At 38.7% G+C, this 24,981-nt stretch overlaps 1 protein-coding gene and 1 long non-coding RNA gene across 27 annotated transcripts in view; one reads left to right on the top strand and one right to left on the bottom strand.

Annotated features, from left to right (window-relative positions):
• CACNA1C (calcium voltage-gated channel subunit alpha1 C) overlaps positions 1 to 14,464 on the top strand; it is a gene marked incomplete at its 5' end in the record, with an annotated part of 484,372 nt that extends 469,908 nt beyond the window's left edge. For all 8 annotated transcript variants that reach the window (XM_081879585.1, XM_081879587.1, XM_081879586.1 and 5 more), the window contains 3 exons: positions 875 to 978; positions 4,430 to 4,753; positions 5,644 to 14,464. In XM_081879585.1, the coding sequence (XP_081735711.1) occupies positions 875 to 978; positions 4,430 to 4,753; positions 5,644 to 5,940 (725 nt within the window). In that variant the 3' untranslated portion in view covers positions 5,941 to 14,464. The remainder of the gene's footprint in view (positions 1 to 874; positions 979 to 4,429; positions 4,754 to 5,643) is intronic.
• Positions 1 to 24,890, bottom strand: part of LOC309352025 — a 123,865-nt gene extending 98,975 nt beyond the window's left edge. For 10 of the 19 annotated variants that reach the window (XR_014160998.1, XR_014161000.1, XR_014161001.1 and 7 more), the window contains exons 1-3: positions 24,457 to 24,890; positions 22,331 to 22,405; positions 14,939 to 14,983 (exon numbers count right to left, since the gene is read on the bottom strand). This is a non-coding gene — a long non-coding RNA (uncharacterized lncRNA). The remainder of the gene's footprint in view (positions 1 to 14,938; positions 14,984 to 22,330; positions 22,406 to 24,456) is intronic. The other 9 variants (XR_014160997.1, XR_014160999.1, XR_014161003.1 and 6 more) reach the window with 1 other exon arrangement.
• Between the last annotated feature and the right edge of the window lie 91 nt (positions 24,891 to 24,981).

Raw genomic sequence — 24,981 nt, 5'->3', positions numbered from 1 at the left:
GCAAGCATTTTCTAACTGCAAGCATTTTTACTACATGGGTGTGTTGGGAGTACTGGGGTTCAGCCAATTTGAAAAATATTGGCACATACGAAAAAATATTCTGCAGCTGTGGGAATTGTTAGGCTGCCTGTTTTAACTTTTTCAAAGCAGAATAGTTCTAATTCTCTCAAATAGCAAATGGGGTTGTAAACCTTTCTCAACTGTACTACTTATACAACAGGTACATAGTCCAATGACAGAATATTTCACTACCCCCAAAAATACCCTTTAAAAATTCTGACATATGTAAAACTAGGCACGCTAGGGAGAAAGATAGATTGGAACCCTTCTATCAGACAGCACGTTTTCTTTCTTCAGTGTTTCCCCACCCAAACATTATGTCAGCCTCCACCTGCATTTTGATGTGGTACAGTCCAGACACAGGTTTGCTATCTCAGTGTGATACAGGCCAAAAATCACATCTCATATAAAAGAGATGTGATCGATCTCCAACCTGTATCTGAATGTGGCAGCAGAAAGGAACCAACTAAAAATGCTTAACCTTTTCTGTATTTGCTGATTTTCTCCTGCAAATCCACCCCCTTTTTCTTTCCAGTCAGGCTTATTTCCAGTCTTGGATTCTAACTGGGGTAAAAGGGTGCTAAAAACAAAAAGAGTTGCAAGAGATCAGTGGTGTGCAGGAAAATATTGAGCATCTGCTTCTACCTGCCTGTTCTCCTCTGCAAATGCCCTATCCCTTTATTAGTGATACAAGGCAAATATACAAATAAGAACCTATGTTTGCATCATAAAATGTTACATGAAGTTCCACCCCTAATTGTGTTATGAAAGCAGCTTAAAATATTATCACACTTCTGTGCAACTGGCTTTGCAGGTCGAAGAGCATCCTTTCATCTGGAGTGTCTTAAGAGACAGAAAAATCAGGGTACGGAAGTCCCACAGAAGACAGCAGTGCCCTTGCATGTGGTACATCATCAGGTAAGCATTCATCAGTGAACATCTAACTATGGGATCACACTCTCACTGGGGATGCTTCTGAACTCAGCTGTTTCTGGATTGGGGAGAGACAGCAATGGCCAGAAATGCTGATTTATCAATTACATCTTATATGCCACCTGTACCTTCTTGAAAAACAAGAGTTTAGCAATTACTGTTGCCTTGGTGATCTTTCAGTTCAATTGTTGCATTGTACTGCACATAATGCTGCAGCTGAAGTTGATTTGGAAGTTGCAGCCTGTGCAACATCCAACTGCCCCTTTACTAACTAGAACTTCACAACAACAACAAAATTACTCCTATTTTTGGCCAGTTGCAACTAGCTTCCAATTCACTGCTGGGCCTAATTCAAGATACTAGTCATTATCCTTGATGCCTTAAGCTGCTGTTATGGTTTGCAAGAACACCTCCACTCATATGAACTTCTGCACCAGCTAAGGCCTTCTTGAGAGGCTTTATGGCATGTTATATGCGCGCGCGCGCGCACACACACACACACACACACACACAAATTTTATTCTTATAACCTTATTAGATTGGGTCAGATAAAATGATAGTGAGTTTTCTTCTTCTTTGGCAATCACTTGTAGCTGAGTAAAACTGTCTTCCATGAACACAGTCTTAATGCTGAGTCGGTAAGTGACTGTGGAGGCCAATTCTGGATCCACACGTCCTTCCACAGTGGGGACATCGGTTTCCAGACAGGAGTTGTTCATGGTGAGGGTTTTCCAAATGTGCCTTCCTCTTAGCACGTTTCTCCCTTTTGTCCTGAGTTCAAATGTCTTCAAAGTCTGTGACATCTTTGGTAAGGGCTATTCTCCAATTGGAGTGCTTGCAGGCCAGTGTTTCCCAATTGTCAGTGTTTATACTACATTTTTAAAGGTTTGCCTTGAGAGAGTCTTTCAACCTCTTTTGTTGACTACCAGCATTACACTTTCCATTTTTAAGTTGGGAATAGAGTAGTTACTTTGGAAGATGATAATCAGGCATCAGAACAATACGACCAGTCCAACAAAATGCGCATGCCAGGATCAATCAGTGAGCTTCATAGTTGTGATGATTTGGACCCAGACCTTCTCAGCCCTTGTCCAACACTCTAACCCAGGGATAGCTAACATGTCTGTCCATAGCAAAGTTTTCCCAATAGTTGCACAATTTTTACAGTTTACTCTCCCATGAATTCCACCTGAATCCATCTCTCCTTTTGTTTCAGAAGTAAGTTATTTTATTTCATTATGCATTTGGCCTTGGTTTAGAGAAGTGAGCTTGAAGCTATGCTGAAGCTGCTGTTCAAAATGAAACTTTTAAAAAGTATACTGTGTCTCAATTTATTGTGTTGTTTTAAACTTTTCAGAAAGACAGGCTACACATTTTAACCATGATCATCCATATCACTTGGTTCCTGTTTTATCTTTGTTTTTATGATATTATTTTACTGGTTTTATGTTGATTGGTATTGTTTCTACACCGCTTAGAAAATTTTAAAATATGAAGTTGTTATAAATACTTTAAATAAATAAAATAGTGCCTCAAGGAAAATATCTTCAAGCAAACACAGGTTACAGGAAACATTGATGATCCTCGTGTTCAAGTATAAGTGAAACTGACATTGTTTATTCCTTGTGGAACAAATTCTGTTGCTCTAGTTCTTCTAGAAAGCACTGTATTTATGCAAGCTGACCAAGCAACTTCATTAAGCATTCTGGAGTAAGTCTCACTAAAGTAAGATATTTCAGTAAGCCTTGGAGAATGACAGTTCACATGTTGCAAGACATGGGTGGCTTTCACATAGCAGAAGGCTCAAAGGCAAGTGATATATAAGGATTTACATGTCCATGATAACCTAGGAAAGTGGCCAAGCTGCCAGAAATATATTCTAGAGAGAAGGCAAACCAAAGGATAAAGGGAGATTTATTTCGAAGTCAAAAATTTGAATAGACAGATGGGTTCTAAACAACATGAAATCCGATTTGCAGTTCTATTTCAGTCATGAATATTTTTTATTCCTTTTAGTATTTGTTGTACTGATGTCATTCTCTGTTGCTGGTTTTATTCTGTGTTACATTTTAGTTTCCTATTGTGTTTTATGTTTTTAAATTTTACTTGTAAACCACCCAGAGGACTTTTGTCATTAGGTGTCCTATAAATATTGCAAATAAAAATTAAAATATTTGGTAAAGTATTTGGAAGCTCTGGCTTCAGGAAAGAGTAGTAGTTTGTTAAATTTGGAATGAAAGCATGTTAAAGACAATGTGTGCCCAACATCCATCTCTTATAAAAGAAATCACCTATCACCCCAAAGTGTAATCATTGCTGGTGAGATCAGGACAAGTTATAGAGAATTATGAGTGAGTTTACACATGCTGGCAGCCTCATCATGCAAGTTGCCTCAGGAGCACGTAGGATCACCATAGGCATTCATTCCTAGCTAGTGTTTGCATAGCAATGCTGCACGTGAACCATGTGAGTAGGGACACTGCTATTATGGTAAATCCACCACAGAAATTATGATGGCCATTAATGCATCATGTGTGTGGAAGTCTTGGTTCACACAAACAGGGCCAGTAAGCCAGCACAGCCACAGCCCTTCATCATATGTTAATTGGCCTTAAGATGTGAAAAACATGATCCTTTTGCTGGACCTGTTCTTATACTAAATAACTTATTAATATGTTTCTGGGCTTTTTATCAAACAAATTAAAAAGAATTATATTGCCATCATCCATTAAATGAAGGCATATCCATTTATTTATGACACATACACAAACATGCACATGATCAGAGCTGTGTCTGAGACGTTCAAGTAAATGGATCAGCTTCTAACTGCAATTTCCAGCAATTATTATTCAGAAGCATACTGCTTCTGAAATTAAACACAATATAGCAATCATGACTAGTAGTCATTGATATCCATTTCCATGAATTTGCCTCACCCTTTTAAAGCCATCCAAGTTTGCAGCCATCACAACATCTATGGAAGTGAATTCCATAATTTAACTACAGTTGTACCTTGGAAGCTCCTGCAGCCAACCGGAAGCCCTCTTGGACGTTTGGCTTCCAAAATAGTTTGCAAACCTGAGCAGTCACTTCTGGGTTTGTGGCGTTCGGGAGCCAAAACGTTCAAGAACTAAGCTGTTCGAAAACCAAGGTACAACTGTATTTGCAGAGTAAATAAGTATTTTCTTTTGTCTCTCTTGAATCCCCCTACATTCAGCTTCATTGGATGACCCCAGGTATTATGAGAAAGGGAGAAGGACTTTGCTCCCTGTCCATTTCTACCATATGCATAATTTCATACAACTCTACCATATACTCCTCTATTTACCTTAAGAAACCTTTTTTCCAAGTCAGCTTGTACAGTTTCTTTTCTTTTATTATGATTCAACTTGCAGCCATCATCATGTACAATGTTCTCCTTTCTCTCTATCTATAGGCACTAGCAGTTGCAGGCCTGAGTCCTCTTCTTCAAAGAAGCCATTCACCCGTAAGATCATCTCGGTCATGTGCCACACCCCCTGCCACACCCTGTACACAAGATTGGTTACAGCAGCCTATTAAAACCTTGCGGCTTGAAGGAGAGGAGTCCAATGAGAAACTCAATAATAGCTTCCCATCAATACATTGCAGCTCCTTGTATTCTGATAGTCCCAGCTCTAGCAGCACTCGAAAAGCCAGGCCAGTCTCCCTCACGGTTCCCAGTCAGACCAGAGAGTGTGGCAGACAATTTCACGGCAGCGCTAACAGCCTTGTTGAAGCGGTAAGTTGATGTGGTATTGGTAACTGATGTAACAATCATGACACTTAAGGAGATCAGGCCCCAAAGTTACATGTATTCTATGCAATACATTATATTTCATGGACACAAATATAGGAGGTTAAGCTTACTTTTCCTTTAGATGAATCCAAAACTCTTACAATTCTTAGATAGACCATTAATCTGAACAAGACCACCAGTTTTTATCCCAGTCATGCAGTTTTTGAGACCCCTGTGAATTCTTTGCCTTTTACAAAATTAATTAACAGTAAATGTATGAAAGGAAAATAATTCCTTATGTAGGATATAAAGTTTGTCAAATAGAAACAGGAAGGTTGGGCCTGAGGGCAGGGGTTTATTAAAATGTCTACGTAATTGTCCAAGGCCATTAATATCCCCACTATTATGTGAGTATTTCACTTTATTTATCTATACTAGCAAATGAATAAAACAAAATTGGCTCAAAGTGCAATCCTAACCATGTCTCCTCAAAAGTAAGCCCAACTGAATTCAATGGGACTTACTCCCAAGTAAGTGGGTTAGGATTGCAGCCTTTGATCCTAAATTGCTGTTTAGTTCATGTTAGGGGGGGGAATATTTTTGCCAATTCAGCAACCCCACAACACCATATTCAATACCATTCCCAATCCCTACAATCAGATTTTCAGGGGTGCTGCAGACTGAAGAGGAAGGGGATAATGGGAAAGCCTTATTACATTAACTGCTCCATTCATAGAAGGAAAGATAGGGCCCAAGCCATTGTCCTATAAAGCCAGGTTTACCCATCAAATTATTACTGTCCGTTATTTCCACAAATTGCTTTGGCTCTTGTTATTATATTAAAATTGATTTCTGCTTTTCTTTCTTGTGTTTGATCTCCTGGCTCTTTAAAGGTCTTGATTTCGGAAGGCCTGGTGCAGTTTGCTCAAGATCCAAAGTTTATTGAGGTCACAACCCAAGAGCTGGCTGATGCTTGTGACTTGACAATAGAAGAAATGGAGAATGCTGCTGACAACATTCTCAATGGTAACAGCAAGCCAAGCCCCAATGGCAACCTCTTGCCTTTTGTTAACTGCAGGGACCCAGGGCAGGACTGTATGGGAGAGAAAGAGGAAACAGCCCAGAACCCAGATTGTAGAAAAAGTCAAGAGGAGCCTAAGGACAGCAGGATTTATATCAGCAGCCTGTAGTTGCCAAGGCTGAAAGTGATGCTGGTTTTTTAATTTGTTTCAATGTTCCTAATGGGTTTGTTTCAGAAGTGCCTCACTGTTCTCGTGACCTGGAGTAACCAGAACAGCGTTCTTCATTCATTTCCGTCAGGAAGAATTGCAGAGTTGGGTGGTGTAAAAGAGCTTTTCAGGAGTGAATATACAACCCCAGCATGTGTCCATGGAAGAATGACGACAAGTAAAAGGAGGAGAGTCAGATCCCTCCTTTTCTCAGTCCCTGCACAAGGAACAACAGCTGCTTCCTGAATGTGATGGAAAACCTCAGCTTCCTGTGAATGGCCCTAGCCAAAAGGACACTGCATCAAACGGGTGTCTTTCAACTTTGCTTGTACAAAAAAGAATCATTTTGCACATATTCTGTATGAGCCTCACCATCTCCATAAAGCCAAGGCCCTTTTGATCTGCAAGTGGAATAGAAGACTTCAGCAACAGATCCCCACACTTTGCTGAGGAAGAGGAGTTGGAGGAGGAAGCAGAAGTGGCAATGGTACAGGAGATGTAGATGGCAATATTGCAGATGCTTATTAATGGAAATGCAGAGACTCCTAGGCAGACTTCTCTGCCAGTCAATCAGAGCTCAGGCAGTCTACTCTGCCAACCAATCAGAGCTCAGACAGCTAGCTGTGCCAACTGCTCAAGGAGCAGGAAGCCAGCTCTGTCAAACCGGAGTTCAGGCAACCCGCCCATTTCAAAGAGATGTGGTGATGGGCTAATGTAGATCTCTCCTTGTTTTTGCTGTTTGATATTTTATTGAAAGCATGTTCTAATTTTTATTTTTGAATACTTTATTTTATGGTATTTTATTTTTTGAGGGAGGGGGTGAACGGAGTGTTTACAAAGTTTTGTAATCACCTAACTTTTTGTTTTCTTTCTCACCTTTGCAAATGTTTAAAATTGGTTTGATTTGATTATGTTGTACTATTTAAATTTTTTTTTTTGTTTCCCTCCATTGAAATTTGGGTAGAAACTAATAATGATATTAGAAGAGTTTTGCCAACCATTATGTACACCAGAATTTGTAATTTTATTTGAAGTAATGGAAATCTCCTTTTTGTTGTTGTTTTATAATTTAAAGATAGTAGGCAATGCACTTGATATAGTCTTGCACATATGAGTGATCGATTTGGATTCTTTATAGTGGTAGGTATATTTGCGGGTGTGTGAATGAGTGAACAGGACTGAATGAGAGAGTGAATGCATGCCTGAAAGTTTGTAAGTTCATACAGTTCTCCACTTCCTGGTATAACTGCAGGAGAGCTGTATCTGGGGTCATGTGAGTGTAAAAATATACCACTGTCTCTGCTTTTGAAAGGGGAATCAGTAACTCTTTGCATTTTCTGTTCCACAAGATATGCAAAAACAATGCAATAATATTAATTTTGAATACAATTTGTGAATTGTGTTGGCATTAAAACTGTATAGAAAAACAAAACAAGGGAATTAAAGAAAACAAAAAAAAAACCACACAAGTGAGAAGGAGTTACGTTTCGATATATTCTGTGTGATGTTTTATTGCATTGATGATGTTTCTGTTGAAGAAACCGTAATACTTGAATTCAGGTCAGTTTCAGTATTTTTCAACTATTTTTTTAAAATGAATTGCAATTGTGCCAAGCAAATATGATGAATTAAGTTTGTTTAAGGGGAAAATAACAATTCTTGTATATTTTGCTGCATGTAAAGTAAATCATTTCGTATTTGGAGTGTGCCAAGCTTTACCTTTGAACTTTTAAGTGCTTTTCTACATGTGGTTGGGGGGAAAGGGTATACAATTTTTCCCTTTTTTAATTTGTACAATGAACAAAGTGTACCTGGTGTTAAGTAACTAGTCTGCAACCCACTGGCAGGTTGATCATTAACTGATTTTGCATATCTTGTGTTCACTTTCTTTTTTCTGCACTCCCTTGAACATGCACAGTAATGAATTGAGATGGAAAGAGTACCTTGCTTTCTGGAGCTGAGAATTTTTATCCAGGTTTAACCCCTTTGCACAGTTAAAATGATTCTCCTCACTAAAGGGTGGCAAATTTCACTATACAAAGATAGTCCAGTTGATCCTTTCCTATAAACTGAGCTGGCATCAGCAACTCCAGGAAGGGGAATAATTTATTTTACTATAGAGAAAATACTAGAAGAATAATGAATGTAACAACATCAAATTAATGCTCTTCATGAGTTAGTCACGGTTTTAGTTGCAGATTTATATCAAGCTGAGTGCAAAGCACCCTTCACCAAATTTGCACATTTAAAGGGAGTACAATTACTTTAGAGGAAAAAGTAATTAAAAAAATTATTAGGATGACAAAAAATACCAAAACATGAAGTTAAACAACAATAAATATAACTTGTTATTCATAGGAACAAAGAACAAAATGCACAAGTTTAAGATGGAGAACAACTCACTAAATTGTAGCACTCTGAGAAGCATTTAAAGAGTATTATGAATAAGAATCTGAATACAATCTGATAAAATTGCATTTGCCTTTAGCCTGATTAATTGAAGAACTGTATAAAACACAGGTAGTAATTATTAGTTTTTAGAACCACCTTACATTGGAAAAGATCACAAGATGATAAAAGAACACAATGCAAAATAATGTTAAGAGCATAAAACAATAATGGCAAATAAGGGCAGGGAGAGGAGGACTAATGGGCCAGGAGGAACATGTTGGCAAGATGGCAATTGTTCAACATAACCCCAGTCCAAAAATATGTCCATTCAGCTGCGTGATACTCACAAATTGCTTGTATGCATGTGTCCGAGCACATCTGCTACCATCTACCACCTGATCATATGGTTGGCACTATGACCTCTTTCAACACCCAATCACTTGTTCATTGGGGGAGGGGCTGAATTCAGTCACAATGAGTGACTATCAGTCACGATGAGCACTATTATAACTGATTAGGACTGTGAGCATAATCTGCAGTTCAGAATAAGAAATACAGAATATATTCCTTGGAATTATATATTCAATACTGATTTGAATACACGTGTTTCAGAAAGATATGCACATACATAATGGGGCATATTGAACAGAAATGAGGGGAAATTGCATTTCCATCACAGGTAGGACAGAAACAAATTAACCCAAAATTTCAGAGATTCAAATACCGGTAAGATATCTATGGAGGCTATAAAAATGCCTTTTTAAAAGCAAAAAATCTGGACAGTTATTTCCTGAGGTTGCTTTAGTTATCTTGTCTCAAGGCCTGAGGCTCAGCAGTTATATGGCATGACTTTTAACACACTCAGATTTTATGACTATCTAAGCCACTTACTCAGAAGTCTTCCAAATCAAGTAAGTTCTGTTCTGGAATATATGGCTTGTGTATCATATTATATAAGCCCCCAACATCTAAATGTCAGGCAGTCCAATCATAAATCTGCAGAAAAGGTCACATTCTCTGGCTAAGGGTTCTTATATACTTTTTGTTTAACCAGCATCCAATAGTTAACTAATTCTGGCCACTTCCTCAGGAAAAAATCTGTCTTATCAGCCTGGTCCTGATCTGCATTTGCTTCAGCAGTACAAACAAAGTTTCTATCCTGGAGCTAATGCCTCATTATTTTCAGCAAATGAAGTTAACAAGGTAAACGACCCCTGGATGGTTAAGTCCAGTCGAATTCAGCTATGGGGTGTAGCGTTCATCTCCGCTTTCAGGCTGAGGGAGTCGGCATTTGCCACAGACAGCTTTCCGGGTCATGTGGCCAGGATGACTAAACCCCTCTGGCACATGGAATACCATGACAAGTGCCAGAGTGCACAAAAATGTCGTTTACCTTCCCACCGCAGTGGTACCTATTTATCTCTTCACACTGGTATGCTTTCGAACTGCTATGTTGGCAAGAGCTGGGACAAAGCAACAGGAGCTCACCCCGCCAGGCAGATTCAAACTGCCAACCTTATGATATGCAAACTCAACAGGCTCGGTCGTTTAGACCACAGCGCCACCCGTGTCCCTACTTCAGCAAATGAAACCCCTATCCATTCCTTTCTTTTAAAAATAAGTACTGTCTTATTGGCTACAATTGGTATACAAATTTAATAATAATACTATAATCTAACACAGAACTGAGAACTGTTAAGCTCATGAAAATCAGCGGTCTCAAGTATGCTTCTGTGCTGCAACATTGCCACCAGGTATTTATACTGCATTTTCCAAAGCAATATATTATTTATAAAACAGATTACATTATTAAATTGGTATAAATTTAAAACAATAAAATTTCAGTATAGAAAACAATACAACAACAGCATTTAAAATAGAAATTAGCTGAAGCAAGGCAAAAGGCCATCCAAAGCAGGAAGGTCTTCAAAGCATGTTTTCTGGAGCTGGAACGTTTGCTCCTAAGACCTATCTAGTCAAGCATCTCCTGCTCTGATAGTGACCAACAAGCAGGTCATGAGCACTCTCCCCCCTGGTGCTCCACAGAAACTGGTATTCAGAGGCATACCACCTCCCTTACTGGAGGCAGTACACAACTATCCTGGTTAATAGCATTGAGAGCATTATCCTCCATGACTTTGTCAACCCCCCTTTAAAGCCATCCAAGCTGGCAGTCATTACTATATCTTGTGGTAGCAAATTATATTTTTAACCATGTGCTTGTGGAGAACTACTATACATTTACTACTTTGCATTTAACAGAGAAGTACTAGGTTGTAGATTGATGGTTATAAGTCACTATACTTCATCTATTACATAAATGAATGTGTTTTCCTCTCTTCTCTGAAACCACACTCAAAGGGGCTAACAAAAAGATCAAAGATGAGTATATATTTCCCCTCCAGTGTTAATATTTGTAATAACATACTGAAAAGTAAAAAAAACCCTCTTTTTTGTCCTTCTTCTCTTAATTTTACTATTTTTTTCTACTTTGCTCATAACCATCATGCTCCGGATTTTATTAAACCATGCATTCACTTATAGAAGGCTCCAACAAGAAGACTTATTAAATAGGTTGAACTATATGAAAAATCAATCAAATTTTGCAAAGTATGATAATATCCATTCTTGGAGAGGCATTATACAACTGTCAGGGCCAAGCCCACCCATGAGGTGAAGTGTGGCAGTTGCCTCAGGGCAACAAGCTCCAGAAAGCTGGGAGAGGCAGCAGATCCAGCAAGTGAGCAGACGTACAGCAGCAGACACACAGCGGATGAGGGGTCAGGATTTTCTGTTTTGCCTCTAATGGCAAAATGTCCTGAGACAGCCCTGACAACTGTGCACACAATTTATATAGCATGTTCTCCAAAATCACATCCTGGCCAACAATTAATAACCATGCTGCAATGAGAGCAGAGAGCCAGAATCCGCCTGGAAACAACTTGCTTTTTTTAGTTTTGTTTGCGCTTAAGAATCCTCATTAACTGTTTCCAACAATGTATGCATTAGATCAAACAATTTCATTCATTTTTTATTAATCCAGAATAGCTGTCATTCCTCAATATCATATTCATAATTACTAGGGCCAGTCCACACCTGCATACAGTATTCATCAAAAAGACTCTAGATTCAGGTAGGTAGCCGTGTTGGTCTGACGCAGTTGAAATAAATACAGTGGTACCTTGGGTTATAGATGCTTCAGGTTACAGACGCTTCAGGTTACAGACTCCGCTAACCCAGAAATAGTACCTCGGGTTAAGAACTTTGCTTCAGGATGAGAACACAAATCGCGCGTCGACAGCGGGAGGCCACATTAGCTAAAGTGGTACCTCAGGTTAAGAACAGTTTCAGGTTAAGAATGGACCTCCAGAATGAATTAAGTTCTTAACCCGAGGTACCACTGTAAAAAAATTGTCCAGTAGCACCTTAGAGACCAACTAAGTTTGTTGTGGGTATAAGCTTTCATGTGCATAGTCTCTAAGGTGCTACTGGACAATTTTTTTATTTTTTTATTTATACCAAAAAGACTACAATCCTATACCCATAGGTATACCTAAGTCCCATTAACCTCAATGAGACTTATTTCTGAGTAGATGTGTATAGGATTATGTTGCTAATGACTAATATCAAGATATTAATTTCATTTCTCAACAAGCCAAAACAGAGCAAATACAACAGAAATACTTTTCATATAACTTCAGATCACCTAAAATTCAAAGGATCCATTCTGACATTAACTTCATAAAATGGGAGCTGCGTCAGTGTAAATCCTTCCTGCACCTCAGGATGGACACATGGGTGGAGATGGCAGTATGGCTCCTTCTCATGCCTATGATACCCCAACTTTAGGAATAGTGATAATGGTGTGGGATGGCACATTGTGGACTCCTCCCATATTAGGGCTTCTGATGCCACTCAAGCAGCATAGGAAACAGCTGAACTGCAGCAGCTCTCATGCTACTTAAATAAACATCAGAAGGGGCCTAAAGCTTTTCAGTTGAATTGGTTCACAACTGTAAGCCATTTAGTAATCAAGTGAAATTAAATGATACACACATGCATGTAAACCAATCCTAAATTCATTTAGAATTGCCCACTCCCAACGTAAGCATGCACTGCACGTTTGGGAATGGGGAATTAGGTGGCTGCATTATTCTTCGCTGATTATGACAGCATTCCAAGGGAATAGATGAAGACAGTTATATGCAATTGCAAACTTATCACTAGTCGTATACTACCAATGATAATCAGACTTAAGTCCATTGATTTCAATGGGTCTACTCTGACTAACCTTGGATATCACCCTATGAGTTCCTATAAAAGTGTAAATTCCACAGGTAGTAAAATACCAGCCATAACTGGTTGTATATGGTGCTATTCCTTTACCCCCTGTGGTATTTGTCAGAGAACTGATATTTCATGCATCCAGCCATAAGTACTGTACTGCTTTGACATGCATTTATTGAGGTTAGTTAGAGTTAAATTGTGACTTTGCAAATTTACAGAAAGGCACAGAGAACAAATACAAAGTGATAGCATAAGTAATTAATTTTGAACATTGTCAGGGGTATCCAAGTGATGTTGAAAAAGTGATTTTAGTTTCATACATGTCCTTATCAAAATGAATAGTCTTAACACAAAAATTATGCATGTTGACCAGGCAGTGTATTATCTAATCTGTTTATATTATCCAGTTTTATATATTTATTGATATTATTTGGAGACTATGCATACTGTGCAGGCATTTTACAAAAACCCCTGTTTACACTGCCTATTTAAACACATTCTCTATGCCTTTATGTGAGTGTGCAAAATTGCATATTTATGCAAATTATTCACTGAATTTATATTAACCACGATATATACACACTTGACAGGAATTAACAATGTTTTCTAAGTATATACTGGTGCTACAATTTCTGTCAAAACAAACTGTTATATATAGAATCTTCTGGGTTTAGGTATTAATGAAATCATTTACCTATGGTATGGAGCATCTTTTGTTTCTATAGAAAGTTAGACTGAAGATGCAATTTACGCAAAGTAGGTTCTTCTGCCATCATTGTGCATTTGGGTATTAGAGGAAGGAGTTTCTATCCAAATTTCAAGCACCGGATGAAAGATCTTAGTTCTTTAATATATTTGTCATAGTCTGTCTATACCCTATTTTGTATCAATCACCAATGAATGAAAGGTACTTTGCAGATATTTTAACTGAGATTTTGGTGGACCATGGCCAGAGCTTGCTGCTGCCAGCACAGTTTAGATTATGAGTGGCTGCTATTTTACTTCAAGTCGCTATAATATAAGCATAGAAAGAGATGCTTAAATGGGTCTGAGCAAAGAGCTACTGCCTCCTTTAAGTGGGGCAGTCTGGGGCATGGTAAGGAAAAGGGGAAAAGCTTTGGTTCCATAAAATGTCCTTTCTTTTCCCTTTGTATTGGGCTTACATGTTGGATACAATCACTGCACTGCCGATGGAAGCTTTACAGAAGCTAAAGACTGGGTTGTTTTCTACAAGGGGAAAAAGCCAACCATCACTCTTTTGAGTTTGTTCACTCCTGCAGCTCGACAACTGTCTACACTGCAGACTAAAGACATTTATTGCAAGTACCAAGACTTCCATCTTCCCCCATCACCCTTGGTCATTCTACCAGGCCGGTTATATTGGATTCCCCCCCCCTCCTTATTCTGTATGATTTAGATTATGGGAGGAAAGCTGGGCTTAATGATCCAGAGCTGGAGTTCCCTTAGCCCGAGAACTTTTCTGCATCGTCTGCTTCTTCAAGTGAACATGTATGATGAAGATGTTGATGATTACAATGATGCAGATGTTGCTGCTACTGCAAGGGATCCAACCTGTTTTATTACCCCACCCCCACTGCACTGGAGTCTGAAGGGACAGCCAAAGGAGCACTATGTACAGGACCACATCTATTTCTGCTTTGTTTTCTAACCCTAGTCCCACCCCGTTGATGACTATGACAACAACAAAAAGGGCAAATGCATTTTTTTACATTTCTTGATAATTTCTAAAGCAATGTATCATTGCTTTCTTTAGACTGATGCCAATATAAGAGTTGTATGGGTCTCAGCCAGGCTTCTGTGTCTTTTTCTGACTGAAGAGTTTGAGATCATTCTATGAAACATTCTTACTTAAAGGCAAGTTATGATTTGACAACCATGGAGACAACTTTTCAAGAAAACACACAGCTTGCTAACTGTTCAGTTGCTGAGATTATTCTCTTAGTAACAATTGCAATTTGTGCGCTTCTTAATAACATTTAAAAATAAACTCATCCTTTACAGGAAGAGCCCACATTTGAACCATATTTGGTATAATTGTACATTGATTTGTATTAAACATTACAGTTCTAATATAAATGGAATGGAATATGAATCAAGGAACTATGAAGTTGGATAGATGAATGGACAGTTGTGTCCAATTAATCTCTAGAAGATTAATCAAAATCCTGGGTTGGGTTCTGACTTCACACTACAAAGAGACGGTTGTTTTATATGTTACAGTTTCTTACATGGAAATTATTTGGGCAAAACTGTTCTTTACCTGATAAAAGATCAAAACAGTAACATTTGCCAGGCCATCAAAATTCTAACACAGAAAAAGAAAAAATGTGAGATTTAATAACACACACACACACACACACACACAGAGAGAGAGAGAGAGAGAGAGAGAGAGAGAGAGAGAGAACGAACTATGCCATGTATACAGGAGATTCTTAATCATTTTCAACTTAACAAACATGGGAAATCTAACTGATTTGAAGCTAGTGAGACCACACAAAGAGAACTGAAATTAATAGAATATATGGCTGAAAGGAACCTCCTATGTCCTCCAGCTTAATATTGCTAATTTCACATAAGTAAATGGGGGGAGGCGGGCAGCAAAGAGATACCATATGACATTTTTACTAAGTAGACTTGATCACAGAAGGATAAGGGCCCTGAGATAGTAGTGACTACATAAGGAAAAATGTGACTCCAGAATAAAGAGACAGGGTTGTCTCATTTATTGTAGTTTCATAGGTGGAGACTGGTCCTTTACTTGCAATGAAGTGTGGGATTTAATCACATCCACACCATGTATTAACAATATGCAGTTCATACAGGTATACCATATACATTCCATGCAGGAAATACTATCCTAAATATTGAAGGCCTATTAGGACTTGGGAGCGGGGGGGGGGGGAGAATTCAGACTCCTTTGTCCCTTGAACTTATTGCTCCTGAGAGGACAGAAATGGTTGAGGGACAGTGGTGGGAATGGCTTCCAACCAGAGTGGTACAACAGGAGGATAGTGCTTTAACCTATACATACATACTCAGCAGCCACAAACTTGAAAACTGTAATAACTGGTGGGGGTGAGGGTGGGGTTTGTTCAGCTAGACCTAAACCTCAGCAGTACTTTGCAGGGATAGGAGCATTATCCTGACATGAGTCAGGGGACCTTGAACTTATTTCAGATTGTTCAGGGCTGGGGGCTGCCATCACCATCCTCAATTCTGAGTGCTACTGCATTGTAAATCAATGCAGATAAGTTTTGGAATTGCCATAGCTCCTAAATTGAAAAGTATAGCAGGGGAGGGTTTTGGGTTTTTTTAATCCCTACTCCCTGTGTTGTCTGCTCCTCTTTTTCCTTGTTGAAAAGCCAATCCAGCCCTCCAGCGTTCATCACCGTCAGAGATTTTATACATGTCTTAACGTACCATTATTATAGGAGAGCTTTGCTCATATGCAGTTCTCGTTGGAAGATGGGTTCTTTTCTGTCCCTTCCCCTCTTTTCTTTTTTACAAAATAGTATTTTTTCTGAATACCTGGGGAATGCACAGAAACCCTTACTTTGCCCATGGGTGCCCCAGTTTTATGTCCTATGTGTCAGATTGCTGCTAGGAGGAACAAGTGGGACCTGGCAGGACCTGTTAAAAATACTGTTGTATACCGTCACAGTTTGGGTTCCAGCCAGCCCCTCCTTCCAAGCAGGGCATTCCACTCCTCCATCTTGTTCTCCATTTTCCTTTTCCAGCTATCACACAATATTCTGTGGCTATTGCACATGTTCAGTCCTCATTGTTCGGGGGGGGGGGTGCTTTGTGTGTTTTTGTTTTTAAAGAAGCCTTTTTATACTTCTGCAAACATTAGGGGTCCCCCAAGCATGCTGCAACATCCAGAGACATTCCGGACAAAACACTCACTACATAAGTTTAGTATTAGAAGGAGTGTTAATGATGAAACAGCCATCAGTGATATTATTCTGCAATTATTTTATCAGAACATTTTCTCTCTGGTTTACTAGCTGAAGTCCACTGGTGACAGCTGGTTCAATCAATCAGTCTTCTGCCCAAACTCCATTTAATGTGAGGATTTGTGCAAGGGGGGGGGGGGCGGAATCCTGATTAATTGTGCTGTACATGTTTGGGGCATATATCCTTGAGCTACATTTTATACTATCAGAAAGAGATATGAAATAAGAGGAAATAAACCCATTGATCTTAGTTCATCTCAGTTTCTGCAAGTATGAATTTCAACACAGTTCCTGTATTATTGCCTTGTAGTGGTGTACGTATTATTGTAGCATCTTGTATTCACCACTGACAGAGATAGTATAATACCATTGGTATCCTATCGGTCTGAATGTAATACTTTTCTTATGCTCTTAAACAAATCATTTAGGGATCTACTTTTAGTTTGACTATGCTAATCTATATTAACCTTTAGCATCATAAGTAACTTCTTTAATTATTTATGGCCTGCTTTTCATAAACTATTTTCTAAAGTCTGCTTACAAAGTAAGCCATCACATAAAAAACAAAAACAATTCTGTGTTTTCATGAACAGTAAAATGAACACAGAAGCTGCTCTAGGCATATTATCTGGCTCATGATCACCAATTACTTAATAAGAATTAATGTCAGTATCTTGCACATTGGTAGAGAAGGTAGTTTATGTGCTGTGAAAATTTTAAAAATCCCAAAATTACAACCTCAGGGTTGTTGTAGGTCACAATGTTACAGTGATGGGAGAAACCACATCAGACAAAATCCTCCTTCTGTGCTACTCTTGTTAGTGTCCTAGCAGCTTATGTCCTTTTGGCTCCCTGGTCACAGCCTCTAACCCTCTTATCCTCCCTTTGCCTATCCACCTCCTTCCTGCACTGAGCCCCCTGGGAGGCTTTGCCTCAGTCCCCCTTTTTCCAACTCAGCCCACCTTTCTCCATCTTTGCATCACACAAGCTTCCTCAGGTTCTTATTTATCCCAAATGGATCATTCCACATCAAATCAATGCAAAAAAACCAAGGGTTTTGTCCCCCACCATTTCAGATTTTGATGAAACTTGGTGTACACCCTTCATTTATGGTTGAAAGAAACCCCCTTAATTTCCCCCCCTGTATCTCAAACGGTTTTAATTTTAAAACACATCAAAGTTTTGTTAAATCTGCGTTGTCTGTCCCTCTTGAGACCCTCGGCACAAGATACCCTTGTGTACATTTTGGTTTTTTTTCCTCCATAACCAATGATCAGATCTCTTTGAAATTTTACACAGAGCTCAATAAAATGATGAGGATTTCAGAAAAAAATACACCAGCACTCAAAAGATTTTATAAATGCCTACAAAAAATTATAAATGCACTTGTAGCCGAGGTTTTTTGATGGAAAAACTAGGTTTAGAAAACCTAAATTTACAGCATATGGGAATGATGTAACCAAAAGCTTTTGATGTTGAAAATTATTGCAAAGACATGCTCTTTCTTGACAAAGAATGAAATTTGTGGTTTTTTATTCCTTGTAATGAAAATTTTACGTTTGTGGACATCGTGGGGGGAAATGGCTACTGGGTAGCCATTTTGTACAACTTTCCTTCAATCCATAGCTGTAATAGAAAACATTAATGAAACAAAGTTGTTAATCTTAAAAATTAAAATAATATTGGTTATTATAGGGTTTTTTCAAAAGTGCAGACTTGTTTTAATTTTCGGATTTTGGATCGGAAGTTATGAAAATTGGCTATCAGGAATATAAAAAAAGAAAAAAAAAGAATTTACAGTCAGTAGAACATCAAATGCTGACATGTAAGGAAGTAAGACCTAGCAAGAAAAATATTCCCAAAAATTAAAAATTTAGTATTATATACAAATAGGAGTACATCAAATCAGGCTTATATTATTTAAAAAATTATTATTCATTTCAGAAATATTAAAAATATTAGACATTTTAAAATGTTTTCTCAGATTGCAGTTCAGAGAAGTCTTGCTAGTTGTGTATGCTATTATTCTCTGTGTGGATGAATCATGGATAGCTGAAGTTGGGTGATACAATGCAGATGAGTCATGCAAGCCACTGGTGTTGATGGAAGAAAAAATGAAATACTTACAGGTGATACTGAGGCTACAGCAAAGAAACTGAGGAGCATTGAACTTGTAAGGTAATCAACTGTGATAATAGCATAATCTGTTATGGTAGCCATTTTTTACTTTAGTTTAACTGTTGTCCTTACTGTTATTAATGTATCTGCTGTCATACGCCTCAATATATTTAACATAAATGTTAAAAAGTCTCCATGCATCCATTATTTCAAGATGGCACACAAACATCATTCTCTTTTTCTTTTCTTTTCTAAGATAGACATGTACAAATTGGGGATCATGTAATATTGCATAATTGAATATAATAATTTTAAATTCTTTTCATCTTTTTCTTGCTAGGTCTTATTACCTTACATGTCAGCATTTAAAGTTTCTGACCAAATTTATTATTATTATTATTATTGATTTCACGATAGCCAATTTTCATAATTTTAAATACCCCAAAACTAAAAACAAGTCTGCACTTTCAAAAAAATCTATAATAACCAATATTATTGTAATTTTTAAGATGAACAACTTTGTTTCAGTAATTTTTTCTATTACAGCTATGGATTGTAGGAGAGTTGTACAAAATGGTAGCCATTTTTTTCCTATGATGTCCAAAAAAAGTAAAATTTTCATTACAAGGAATAAAAACCCATAAATTTCATTCTTTGTCAAGAAAGAGCATGTCTGTGCAATAATTTTCTTCATCAAAAACTTTTGTTTACATGCCCACATGCTGTAAATTCTGGTTTTCTAAACCTAGGTTTTCCACCAAAAAAACTAGGCTACAAGTGCATTTATAATTTTTTGTAGGCATTTATAAAATCTTTTGAGTGCTGGTGTATTTTTTCTGAAATCCTCATCATTTTATTGAGCTCTGTGTAAAATTTCAAATAGATCTGATCAATTGTTATGAAGAAAAATTAAAAAAAATTTACAAAAGGGTTTATTGTGCCGAGGGTCTCACGGGGGACAGACAACACAGATTTAATGAAACTTCGAAGTGCTATAAAATTTAAACCATTTGAGATAGAGGAAAAAAATTTCTTTCTTGATAGAGGAAAAAGTTTCTTTCAATCATAAGGGATGGGTGTATACCAAATTTCATCAACATCCAAGATGGAGGGTGACATGACCTCGTTGAAATGACATAGAATGACCCAAGTCCTTTAGGCAGCCGACCTCCTACCCTCCCTACACAGCATACAACCCCTTCTGACCTTTATTATTTATTTTACTTATAATATTTTAGCCCTTCTGTTCCTCCAAGGAGCTTAAGGCAGCGTACACAATCCCTCTTTTTATCCTGAAGTGCTAAGGTTACTTTACACATCATTCTTGTCCTAGTTGACCATTGCCTACAACACTGATTTGGGGGCAGGTGTTCATGAGTTAGTGTATTAATACTGACTTACTTAGTCAACCAGTGTCAGAGGCTTCACCACTGCAAGCACAATACAAAATAGATGTCAGCCTCCTCCACAGTCCATTCCATGCATCTTATCAATGTAAGCAGGCTCTCAGCAGCAAAACTGTATCCTTGCACCATATTAATCAAGGCAAACAAAGAGTGTGGTGGCACATTCAAACTATTTGATGTTTCTGGCCTAGTTTTAACCATGGGCTATTATTTGAGAAATTTCTGTCAGCAGAACCAAATTTATATTAAAAAAAAAACTTATCACTTCAATCATTCATTGCCTCAATCATGTACGTTTAGGAACCTACTAAGAGTTTCTACAGCTCTTGCAACATGAATGGGTAAGAAGTGTCTTAAAAGCTCTAAACATCTGAACAAGAAATGATTTCTATGTTTTTAGGTAAATCTCTAATTCAAATGCTCACACACACAAAGAGCATTTCAAGATAAGATGCTGCACCTCATAACCTCACGTACCTAGAGCTTCCACATACAGTGGTGCCTTGCAAGACGAAAAGAATCCGTTCCGCGAGTCTCTTCGTCTAGCGGTTTTTTCGTCTTGCGAAGCAAGCCCATTAGCGGCTTAGCGGCTTAGCGCTATTAGCGGCTTAGCGGCTTTTAGCGGATAAGCGGCTTAGCAGCTTAGAAAAAGAAAGGGGGAAAAAGTCGGAAAAACTCGCAAGACATTTTCGTCTTGCGAAGCAAGCCCATAGGGAAATTCGTCTTGCGAAGCACCTCCAAAACGGAAAACCCTTTCGTCTAGCGGGTTTTTCGTCTTGCGAGGCATTCGTCTTGCGGGGCACCACTGTAATCATCCTTCCATGAAAAAACAAGTTGCATGTCCCTACCATTAAATATTGCTATGTTTTATACAATGCTGTCTCTCTGTCAAAGATGCCTCTACTACAGACAAATTTGATTTCTTAAAAGTGTCTGGATGAAAGAGGCCACACTGTGCCTTTCTTGGATATATATATATATATATATAGAAAGAAAGGAAGAATTCCTTCCTAAAATAGTGAAGCTTAGCAAGTCAAGGATAATTTTTTTTAAAGAAAAGAATACCTACTGTAATCCAGCTCAAAAGCAAATGTAATTTAGGGTATGATTCCAAGTTTTTTAGGCTACATTCTTATTGATGTCTGCGATCACATTACAGGAACAGGCAAACCAAGTATATCCTCAATATATGTTTCTCCTTATTTCATTGAACTGAGGGGTTCATCCTGACAAAACTATCCATCTTATTAATTTCAGTGTGCAGTGGGCTCATGCACAACTTTCACTTCCTCTGACCATCCAAGGAACTTCATTTCCCCTGACCATCAGCTATAAATGTTTAGTTGATATGATACAGATTTCTGCATGTAACTTTCTTTCTAATTGCTTAGATCCATGAATGAACTGAGCTCTTAAAAGCTGTTATATCTGTCAAGATGTAAATTCCTCCACTTTTCCTCCTCCCTAATCCAAAATGCTCATACTATCTAACTTAAAGATGTTCCAGACAGAGCTGTTGAGCAGGTCCCACTGTTTTAAGACCCAGTTTTCATGAACCAACTGAATCAAGAAGGCTAAAATTGCCCTTGTAAAATAAAGCTGTACAGTTTGTAACCATAATGTAAGCCTGCCATAGGTTAAAAACAAACAACCAGTCTTGCCCTCTTCTCACACATTTTAAATAAACAGAATGAATGACCCACAAAGTGAGCTAGAGAATTGCCTTGGTGTGAGACAAATGTATATTCCTGTAAGATTGCATTTTTATCTGAGGAATTATGTTATTTTAAAAATTGCTAATAAATTTTTTAACAATGTGTTGACTGGTTTATCCTAACTCCTTTTACACTTATACCTTCCTCATGACATCTGCTACAAACAGGCCAATCTGCCAGCCACTGTCAACTTATACATTCCTAACATTTATACTTTCCCAATGGATTTGTATTACAGTTCTATCAGTGCCAAGCTATATTTAGAATCCTAACCATACCTTTACAATAGTAGTGGCTATCTGCATGGCTAACAGCCCAGTCCTCATACTTTCTGAACCAGTACACATCTTATGAATGGGAAATATGCCTATACTACCACCACAACATAAAACTGTTATCCAAGCAATGTTACACTAATACTACATAAAATAGAAACAATAAATACATTAATACTCACCCACCATGTTGTTATGAGTTGGCTGAGTTTATTGTCCCTGTACCTCTCTTGCTTTCCCTCTCATTGTCTATTCACCTGTCAAAGAAGATATAGAACAATAAACATACTTTCCACCAGTTTTGGTTATTTTTGATATTCTACTTATTATTTGCAGCACAAATTTGACAGTTACAAATCTGTTCTGCAACTAACACAAATAAGGTAGGGATGTGCAATTGTACATTTCTCCCAAAATACTTTCTAAAAATTCAGAGTGCATCTTCTAGGAAAGACAACTTTGAGGAATATGAATGCTCTGGCAAATAAGAATGTAAGCAAACAACACTAAAAATGCAAGTCAGATTCAGAAACAAATTCAGACCAACCAAACTCAAATGTGCCCTAACCAATAAGAACAAGAAGCACACTAACTGAAGATAAGCTCATGGCAGATGAAGAAGTAGTTGATAATAAAAAGCCATAGCCTGGTAAATTAACCCCCAAAAGTCTGTTCATTCCTTATTCTTAAAATCTAGCATGATAATTTAAGAACCTCAGTGTACTTTTAGAGTTTAGTTTCCTTCAGATTGTAACCCATTGCTATGCATGTTCACTTGTAAATCCCACACTGCGTCAAAAGGGGCTTAGTACAATCCTGTCTGCACTGATTTGGAGTATGCATAGAATTACACTGTTGAACTAATTTTCTGGTCCCAATTCCATGTACTTGTTTAAACTTTTGAAGCCTTAAAAAGCTTAGAACTAGGATACCTATCAGAGGGCTTTCTACTTTCCACCTGAGGCAGGGAGGTAATCAGACATAGGATCTTTTTGGTTGTGTTGTCCTGCCTTCAGAACTCGTTCCCCAGGTAGGCTTCCCTGGTACCATCTCCCATTATCTTTTCAGCACCAGGTACTGTTGCTATTTGCCTGGACTTTTTAAGCTTTTAGTTTGACTGCAGCCCTGTTCACATTTCTCTCACATACAGGGCATAGCTACATTGACTATAGAGAGCGACCATGTATTTAACCTGCCCTGTGCTATAATTTCTTTCTATAACTATGTGTTGTTCACAGTTGTCTGTAGGGAAATGCCAATGCACAAGCACTGCACGATACAGACACTAGGTATCCTGATAGTACAAAGCCCCTATACAGCCAGATGCTTGAGCTTCGGAATTTCCCTAAAGACAACTGCACACAATCATGGGGAGAATAACACTATGGTCTAATCTGCACTCAACATAATAATGCCCAACATCTGAGTAACACATGCACAGGGCTTTTCCATTCTGCTGGCTTTTAAGCCTTATCTTGTTTTATTCTATTGTATGCTTAAAAACAAACAAAGGCCTGTGCCAAAAGGCACCTATCCATCCCCCATTCACAACTGTTAAAATTAAAATTGTAACCGAACAAGTATCATACTGTGTAAGTTCAACAATTCCATTTGCCGTGTTCACCTTGGCAAGTGGTCAGCCTTCCCCACAACTTTGAAGCTGCAGAATTGAGTGGAGATCATCCCAGCAGCTCCTCAGCAATCCACAATGGTAGGAAGGCTAGAGATTTGTTTGGCAACTGAGTGGCAGTACCCAGAGAACAGCTTCCCCAGCAGCACCAAACTGGCACCCCATGGCAGCCTCTCCTGCTTCTGAGCCAGTGGGGGAAGGGGTGCAACTGCAGCAATGCCCAACAGGCTACACTCATCCCGGGGCCCCTCCTCAGAAAAGGAAAAGGGATTGAGAGATGAGGGAGCTCCACAACTACAACTGTTTGATTTGGCCAACAAGGCTAGTAGTCATTGTGTAAAGCACTTTACAATACAGTATATACATTTTGTTCAGCAACCCTGAGAGAAGTCACTCACATCCTCACGGATGAGGACGGCGGGCAGGGGATTTGGCCTAGTTCAAAAGCAGGGCTCAGGATTTAGACGCTGTTAATTTTTTGGCGTTTGGTAAGTTTCGTGCCTTGTTTTTATGTGTATCAGACAGGAACGTGCCTTATTAGATTTTAGTGGTGTTATATATATATATATATATATGTATATATATATATATATATATGGCTTGCAGTGTTGTTTTTTGAGGGGGCGGGGGGAGTATCAGCACCTTTTTATCCCCAAATGTTTAAAGTGTGGCACTTACTGTAACAACTTCATGGTGAGTACGGGCTCCTTTTCGTCTGGGGGCGGGGAGCAGAGGCTAAGGGCCTCAAAGTCTGGAAGAGGCCCAGGCCTCGCTGGGGAGCTTACTTTTGAGTAGGCAATGTATAGGAACGCGCCGCAGGTCTGTGAGAAGAGATTCTATGAGGACGTCGGCAGCTAACCTGTTTAAATTCATAAACGCGCCCAAAAGCAACCTCAACGGAACAAGCACACGTTAGGGACCTATGTACTAAGGCAGCTAAAACTGCAAGGCGTCAGGGGCCACAGGGAAGCGAATAAATAGCAGTAACAACAGGCACACGAAAGCGGGCGAAGAGGCGAGGCCGCGCCTTTGGCCGTTCCTTCTAACCGCCCGCTCTCGCGCCCCTGGCGCTGAAGCCACGCCTCCTTCTCCCGTCACCGAGCTCAGCTCCTCACGCCGCCTCAGGTAAAGCCGCACTTCTGCTCCTGCCCGCCTTTTGAAGAACTTAGCCACGCCCCTCCCTCTTCGCTCCTCCTTCGGTGC

Source organism: Podarcis erhardii (genome assembly GCF_964252035.2).
Source record: "Podarcis erhardii genome assembly, chromosome: 10".
NCBI classification, from domain to species: domain Eukaryota; kingdom Metazoa; phylum Chordata; class Lepidosauria; order Squamata; family Lacertidae; genus Podarcis; species Podarcis erhardii.
Note: the sequence above shows the minus strand (reverse complement) of the source record. Positions and strands in the feature narration are given on the sequence as shown.